At 42.7% G+C, this 9,049-nt stretch overlaps 1 protein-coding gene across 2 annotated transcripts in view; it reads right to left on the bottom strand.

The window, feature by feature from the left end:
- Positions 1-371: 371 nt before the first annotated feature.
- Positions 372-9,049, bottom strand: part of SLC12A7 (solute carrier family 12 member 7) — a 1,179,416-nt gene continuing 1,170,738 nt past the window's right edge. For both annotated transcript variants that reach the window (XM_075315005.1, XM_075315006.1), the window contains one exon: positions 372-3,182. In XM_075315005.1, coding sequence (XP_075171120.1) covers positions 3,091-3,182 — 92 coding nt within the window. In that variant the 3' untranslated portion in view covers positions 372-3,090. The remainder of the gene's footprint in view (positions 3,183-9,049) is intronic.

Here is a 9,049-nt window from a genome sequence, read left to right as displayed (position 1 = left end):
GGTGCAGTGAGACACCTGTCACTCAGCGTGGGGGCGTGTCTCACTGCAACCAATCATAGGCGCCGGTGGGCAGGGAAAGCAGGGAATACAAGATTGTTTAATGAGCGGCCAGCTTTTTCAAATTAGAAAAAGCCGCCGGAGCAGTGTGAACGCCGTGCAGCGCCGGTGATCGGTGATCGGTGAGTATGAGAGAGGGGGGGACACTTCAGTCACTCGGGGGGATTAGCGGTCACCGGTGAATCCTTCACAGGTGACCGCTAATCAGTACACGGCACACAGACAGAGCCGCGGCATGACAATGAAGTCGGGTGAAGTTCACCCGAGTTCATTCTCATCCCGCTACTCTGTCTTCCGACATGTAGTAAACGACATTTTGCATCACACACGGACATTCCACACGGACAACACAAACACATGTCAGTTAAGTTTCACACGCACAGACGGCTAGCATACGGGATACATACGCAGGCCACACATACCATAAAAACGGACCTAAAAAACGGAAAACGGACCCGAAAAACGGCCCGTTTTACACGGACGTGGTTTTCACGGATGTGTGTTTTAGGCCTAAGGGATGATTACAGGACATGTGAACATAGACTTACATGTAAATGCAACAACAAACCACTGATTAATCAACTCTACACACCTGAGGTAGCCGACTTTGCATATCAAAAATTCATTATTTCTAGCTCTCTATCAAAGGCTATGTCCACATATTGCTTTCTGCTGCTTTTTTGGGTGAGTTTTTGCTGTTTTTTTCATGCAGATTATGTGTGTGAAGTGTCTACAGAAAATGTTTAATAAAGTTAAGAAAAAAACGAGAAAAACTCATGGATGCCTTTTTTTGCAGCATTTTTGCCCTTCTTCGTTACTTTCTATGGTGAAAAAATGCTGCAAAAACGCTGAAATAATTGACATGCCACAGATATAAAATACGTAGCTTTTGTCCATTTGAGTCAGGAAAAACAATGCAAAGTTTTGCATGAAATTTCTGGAATATCATAGTTTTTTCTTTGGTATTGTAAAAAGCAGCTTTCAATTTGCGTAAAGAACTCCGTAAAAAAATGCTGCAAAACATAGCAAAATGTCTTTTATGTTTCAGGGGCTTCATGTATTTCTAGAATATTGGCCTAAACTTAGCAAAAGAAAAGGGGCAGCTTTATTCACTTTTATAAGCAGAGTTGACATACTAGGCATATCCACATTTTTCTGGATTTCATGGTGACATACTGCAGGTAAGTGCCACATCTCTTCCATTTTGCTGATCAGTGGGGTGTCTGATCCATGTAATGCTCAATGGAAAGTCCCAGAAACTCTTTTAAGGAAGCAGAGATAATGTAATCCTGGATATATCATATTGACTACTTTCAAGGCAGACATTCACTTACAAATTCCCCACTGGGCAGCTGTGTGGTTACTGAACACTTAACGGCATTTAACACTGATTGGAAAAGCACATTTACAAATTATTCAATGAACAGATTTAAAAGAATCAAATTTCTGAGGACGTTCAAGAGTGTGGAATTTTGTGACTGAATTTTTATTTCAGTGTCCATAAAAAAAAGAGATTTAGGATATTGGATACACAAAATATACATGACGATTAGTATGGAAATTATTTTAACCATTTATGTGTTGAAATAGAGTCATTATGGTAAAATAAGATGTTTATTGCTTTATATTGGATCTCTGGGACTAGGTAAATAATATTAAAATTCATTTGTAAGTTGGAGGACATTTCATTGGATTTACACAATGCCAGAGAACCAATTTTAGGTCTCCAATAATTGGTCTGGTTATTTTTAAATAGTAAACTGCACTAGGTTTTTCAATTATTTTTCTGTTAGTTTTTATTTTAGGTTCGCATGTGAGCAACACTGCAGTGCTAAAGTGGGAATGAAGCAAAACTGAGCTCAGTAGACTCTCCTGGTGCGTAGCAGACTGGCTGCTTATTTTGATGCAGTGTCCATTGCTTCTGCATTAGTTTTGCTTTCTTCTAGTGCTTTCTTTTTACATCTGAGCAACTGAAGAACAAACAGGTTTGTCTTAAAAGCTAGGACTTATACTGAACTACGTTTTACTTATGAATGACAATTGGCATGTAATTTTCAATCATTTGGAAATTCTCACATTTTCTGGCCAGCACATATTAACTGGCTCAAGATTTCACTATTCTACCCAATGATGATGATAATAGCAATATTTAGGGCCACTGCCTTTAGCTTAGAAACAAGAGGATGAAGGGGAAGTTTCCATGAGTGTAGGAGGGCACTGCACGCGGGTGTCTGATGCCACCTGTAGGTTAGCATGGAGACAGAGTTAAATCGCGTTATTTGTAATGTTGCATTACATTGTCGCAGTGAGACAAACGGCTATAGTCTATTAGTGTGGGTTATGAAATGGTGAGCAGTGAATTACTTTTCAGCTGCACTTCCATTAAAATCGGTGTTCAAACATTCCTTGCCTGAACAAAGCTAAAATGATACCAGCAGTTCACACAAATTCTCTGTACAATACATAAATATTGCTACAAAAATATTTTAATAATACAAACGAAGTTAAATTATACCATTTTACAATGTTCACAATTATGGTAGATTACTGCTTGACAGATATTTTTGGTTAAAAGAGATTTACTTTTGGTTACCTTTGTGTTCTCTCTCAATGTTACTGTATAGTTTTTATTCTTTAGATATTAAGCACAAAAAGCCAAACATTAGTACAAACCTCAACAATAAAACTGCCACACCAAGAAGAAAAAGTCATGAAAGTTTATGAAAATCACAGGATTGATATGCGATCCTGTGATTTTTAGAACTCCACGACTTTTCCTTCTTGGTGTTGCAATTTTAATGTTGGAAGGGAAGATAAAGTTAATGCAACATACTAAATGAATGTATTTACTGAGAACAGACTATGGCACGTAAACAGCTTCAGTGTATATACATACATGTGAGTGATTGTGTGATGCATCATTTCCAGTATACGGTAACAGTGTACATCGCTTTATTTTGTCACTTTTGGGACCTGTTCCTTGTTTTTGCAATGTCCTTTTGTAATATCTAGTAATATCTACCAACCATATTGTTATGAATAGATGGTAATAACTTCTCGTCCACCACCACGAACAAGTAGTACTCTATTTAAGCCTTCAGTTAAGACCTCTAAAAATTCCATATCTATTTTACAATGGTTAAGGAATCTAGGATTTTAAGAGTTTAATGATTTTGTGATAATATATAAATGATGCAGTTTTTTTTAAGATAAAAGAGAAAATTAATAAAGAATTGTGAAAGAAAATCGAGATATATTTCAAGCTGTATGCATTTGATTGGGCAAAAATCACATGAATCTATAAAAATTACTTTTCATCTCACACCCACAAAAATTGGACTATTTTTCATTTTTTGTCATCCATACGCCATTATATGAAATCTGTATGGCATCTGTTTTTATACATCAGCAGTTATTAAAATTCACAAGAACAAATACAGTTTCCTATATTAAAGAAATGCAATATCTCCATAAAAACGGAATGCTATATGCACAAACATAGACTTCAATAGGTGAGTCTTATCTGCACATGCTGCAATTTTTTTTAAGTGGACATTCAGTCCATGTACAAAACAGCCATCTGGACACGGTGCAAGTGCTTTCCTTTTTTTTTCACGGACACTGCTACAACTGAATATATGGTTGTGTAAAAGTAGCCATACAGTCACGTGACAGTAAAGGGGGCTTTACACGCTGCCATATCGTTAATGAATTATCGTCGGGGTCACGGTGTTTGTGACGCACATCCGGCGTCATTAACGATATCGCAGTGTGTGACAAGTACGAGCGACCTTAAACGATCGCAAAAGCGGTCAAATCGTTTGGCGGAGAGGTCGTCCTGAAACTAAAAATCGTTCTCTGCTTATTAGCGATGTTGTTCCTCGTTCCTGCGGCACCACACATCGCTGTGTGTGACACCACAGGAGCGACGAACATCTCCTTACCTGCAGCCGCCGGCAATGCGGAAGGAAGGAGGTGGGCGGGATGTTACATCCCGCTCATCTCCGCCCCACCGCTTCTATTGGACGGCTGCCGTGTGACATCGCTATGAAGCTGCACGAACTGCTCCCTTAGAAAGGAGGCGGATCGCCGGCCAGAGCGACGTCGCAGGGCAGGTAAGTATAGTGTGACGGGGGTAAGCGAGGTTGTGCGGCACGGGCAGCGATTTGCCAGTGTCGTACAACCGACGGGGGCGGATACGATTGCTTGCGATCTCGCTAGCGAGATCGCAGCGTGTAAAGTACCCTTTAGTGTTTCTAGTACCATAATATGATTTTTTTCTTTGTGGATTATGTAGATTTTCTGTCTCCTTTTGATGTTTTTTATTTTAGTTTTGATGTACATGCAGACATTGGCTTCAGTTGTAAGTATGATATATTTTCCCAAATTCCAGTAAAGGGGCAAGCAACTAAAATTTCCAGACTTTCTAATGAATGGAAAAATTATCTTAACATGTGTGCACAGGATTTATTACCTCTCCTTTATCAGACCTCTAAAATGTCAATATTATCCTGATTTTTGTAAGATAAATGAAAACATTACTTCCAAAATCCTAGATCTTCACAGGGTTTAGCCACCCCAAAAAAAAAATCTAAATTAAATAGGGTGTGAAGAAGCGACTCACTCAGCTGCTTGTTTAGGTAGACTCAGAAACCATTTCCATTTAATTGTAAGGAAACAAAACCAAGTTCAGCTCACCCCTTCTGGCATATTTCTTATATCTCCTGCTGCTCGGATACACAGCTACCGTCACCTGTTAGAAACATGGAGAAATTAGGAAAATCCAGCGCATATGGAGTATAATTACCGCCACTCAGGATAAATTTCCAGCTTGGTTATTCACGTATAGTGGTAAAAATATAACGTATGTAGAGCATAATTCATGCATAGCTTCAACAATGTAGTAAAAAAATTGACAGTTGCAATGTATTAAATTTTTTTTTACTACATTGTTGAAGCTGTGCATGAATTATGCTCTCAATGCTTTATATTTTTACCCCTATAGTGAATAAACAAGCTGGAAATTTATCCTGAGTGGCAGTAATTATGCTCCATATGCACCAGATTTTCCTTCTTCCTCCATTTCCATTTAACTGTCCTGCTGGTTTATTCAGTCTTCATAAACTGCTCGAATGAACAAACTTACAGAAAGCCTTTTCCGCTCAAGGTAGCAAACAGAAAAATAATGAGTCCCTAAAGCACTGCGGATTGGTCCACTCAGGATAGTGTTCCAACTCATGGTCTCCATTTTACCTTGTGTACCACGCCCTAGGGTGGGGATATGTCAGCAAGCATTCCCACCCATTTCTCCGACTGCTCGTAAACCTGGTCCTGACACATCCTATTAACTCTCTCAGTATTAACCATGCTGGAGCCTGCTTCCAGGCTTACATTACTGAGGTTATCATACTCGATAATACATTTCTCCCTCAAGGACTTTTCCGGGGACCTTCTCACATACCCCCCCAAACCGGGGGGAACTTGTCGTCTTCTGCCACTGAATAATAGAGCTGAGATAGAACATCCGCATTACCATGTAGTTTCCCTACCCTACTTTCTACAAGAAAGCTAAAGTCCTGGAGTGCTAAAAACCACCTGGTGACGTGGGCATTTTTCCCTAACTTCATCCACCTCTGTGGGGCATGGTCTGGCACCTACCTAAATTTCTGCCAAACGCTCACTTAATGGCCAAGCACTCCTTCTCCACAATGGAGTAGTTCTTTTTGCAAGTTGTCGGGTATTGGGTGGTGTTCTCTATTTACTTATTGGCATAGAAAAGCCCCTAACCTGACCTCTGAGGCATCCATCTGGACAAGTACCTTATTGAAGTCAGGTGCCACCAAAACCGGCTGTTTACACAGGATCAGCTTCAATTCCTGGAAAGCTGTCTCTGCTTCTGAGGTCCATTGCCATAGCCAACTTTGTACCATAAGGAAGTCAGTCAGGGTGAGGCTATGATGGTGATGTTCGGGATGAATCGTTGATAGTATCTCACAATTCCAAGAAAAGCCCTCACCTGCTTCTTTCAAAGTGGTTTCAGACAATTCTGGATTGCATCCACTTTGTTTATTTGATTCTTGATTTCACCACTACTCACAATGTATACAAAAGCAATTGCTAAGAGGCTAAAATGTAACTTTTATTCTGAATGCTCATAAAAGCCTAGATTAGGTAGTGAGTAACCCAAAGCTCCTCGGTTTGCCGAAATTTTTTTCCGGACAATAACCATATGATATTAATTATGGTAGCCAAGCAAGCCTAATGAGATATATAACAAAATTAACAAAAAACACAACAAAACAAACAAATATATTGGGTATGATTATTTGGCCCAGAATTGAACAGTGGTCCAATATGTGAGCATACACAAATAAATAATAAAAAAACCCTCAATATAAACAACCATAATACTATATAATGGTCCTATACATAGAACCCACAGTATTCACAGGTACTATACAGTAGATGAGAAAATAGGAACGATCTCACCCATTCTTTGCAGCTTGGGGTACATCAAAGTCTCCTCTGTATTAGTCTTTTCGTTTTCAAACTGTCACTGACCCTATAAATCCCTAGGAGAACTAACTTCATCTGTTATCCCAAAAGCTTCCGCCCTGACAAGGGCAGACCACATCTAACCCTCTCTTCGAACCCCTAGAACAGTCCTAGCCTCGTCCTGACACGTTTCATCACATTAGAATCATCAGGGGACTCAGGTGTTTCAATAGAGGTAAGAGGTCCTGTGCCCAAGCTCCCAGAATACACTATGGAACTGGAGCACACATACTAGAGGGTATATAAGCATAGTCAAACCAATCAGAACTCCCATCCAATTAAAAAACTCATCCCGTGATTAGTATAGTCCCCAATTAATCCAGCCCAGTGATTATGGACGTAATTAAGTTAAATTACAGAGGTATGGCCCCCAGGAGTCAGAACGCATGGTCCATGAACCGCAAACAACGTGCGTTCCACATGACACTACATCCGGCAGTCATGTGTATATCCAAACCTCCACGATCGACAAACTGGAAGTGCGTCACAATGTGGGTGGACCACCATCCTGCCAACTGTAATACGCAAATTCCAAGCTTGGAACGCAAACATCTGCGTTCCAATGACAAAATCGGAAGTGACGAGGATACTGGGAGTGTCATACTTTCATCATGAGGCCATAAGGGGGATGTACTCCGCTAGTTCAGTGGACCCGTCCGAGCAGAGGAGCACAGACGGACACATAGTGGAGAATACTCCCACCGCCGCTCCACCACAGCATCCTGGATCGGGTCCCCAGCAGTACACCACCCACACAGGTAGCTCAATGTAGTGGGGCAAAACAAAGCACACCCCCTAAAAAATCCCAAACTCCCAAATATCCATCAACAACCCCAGACATAAAAGGAAAAAAGATCTATTCTACCATTGTCAAGATTCCTCTGAATAAAAATGAATGTCCTCCCTCGCATCCTTTACCTTCTCCAGGCTCTTCCAATACGGATTCCCAGCTCCTTTTTTAAGGATCTGGCCGCCCTACAAACCAAATTCATCTGGGACAATAAGCCAGCTCGAATCTCCCGCTCTTTACTGTGCAGACCCAAGAGGAGGGGGGGATGGGAATCCCTGACTTGAAGGTATATAGCTGGGCCTCACACATGGTCAGGGTTATCGACTGGTGTCGCCACGCCAAGACGAAACCCTGGGTGGCACTGGAACAAAGTCTCACTGCAATCAGTCTCACCGCAGCCCCTTGGATACCGAGCCCTCTTCCCGCTAACCTAAGGCATCACCCTACAATCGGTGCTACTTTGGAGTGTTGTTCCCTGAGACAGATCCGCAGATCACTACTCCCAGTTCCCTCTCCTCTCTCACCCATAATTGGCTCCCCAGACTTCTATCCGAGTCTGACGGACCCCGTCTTTCGCCGATGGATAGAAGAGGGGCGCTTCCGGGCGTATCACTTAATAACTGACGGGGGCTGGCCTTCGCTCGGGGCACTCACAGCCTGCGAGACACCGAGACAGTTGGGAACCTGGAGGTCCATGCAACTCAGACATTACATTAGCTCTCTCCCCGACCTCTCGCTGTATGCGGCTCGCCCCACGGAGTTTGAAGCGCTGTGTACCCGGGAGGGAGTGTTACGGCACTCTCTCTCCCTGGTGTACAGGATGTTGACGGACCCTGGCGACCTCCCCCCCCCCCACATTTCTCGTACACTGGGAACAAGACCTGGGTCTCTCCCTGACGGATACGCAAAGGAATAAAATTTTGGCGCTCGCCCATAAGACCTCCATAAGCTCCAGACTTCAGGAATCCAATTATAAACTTCTGTCGAGGTGGTATAGGGTCCCAACCAGAGTACACAAGATGTTTCCAGGCGTAGACCCGTGCTGCTGGAGATGTGGGACGGCTGAGGGGGACTTTGTACACATATTCTGGACATGTCCGGCCCTCAGAGGGTTCTGGAACGGAGTGGGGGAGGTGATTAAACACGTGACTGGAACATCACAGACCTTGGGTCCGGAGTTGTTCCTTCTCCAATTGACTGAGATGTCTGTCTCTGCATACAAGCAGTCGCTACTGCACTTTCTGGTGATGGCGGCCAGGTCATGCATCCCCTTAAAGTGGAAGTCGGACGCTCCCCCTGCCCTGTCCCTCTGGGCCTCCAGGGTCAATGAGCTTCTGCGGATGGAGGAACTGACCTCCTCCTTACATGATCGGTACGAGCACTTCCACGAGATCTGGCTCCCCTGGATGCAATTTAAGATCTCCAATGAATACGACCTCCTTTTGCGTGATGCGTAGATGGAGCGCATTCTCCTCTGTCGCTGGCCTTTCCCCCTTGGTAAACCTCCCCCACCCCCCTTTTTTTTTTTTTTTTCTCCCTCTCTCTCCTCTCTCTTCTTCTTATTCTCTCCCCTTCTCCTCCTCTTCTCCCATCTTCTTCCCCCTTTCTCTCCCCCCTCCTTCTTTCTTACCTTCCTCCCGCTCTGCC

Source organism: Anomaloglossus baeobatrachus, chromosome 6 (assembly GCF_048569485.1).
Source record: "Anomaloglossus baeobatrachus isolate aAnoBae1 chromosome 6, aAnoBae1.hap1, whole genome shotgun sequence".
NCBI lineage: Eukaryota > Metazoa > Chordata > Amphibia > Anura > Aromobatidae > Anomaloglossus > Anomaloglossus baeobatrachus.
Note: the sequence above shows the minus strand (reverse complement) of the source record. Positions and strands in the feature narration are given on the sequence as shown.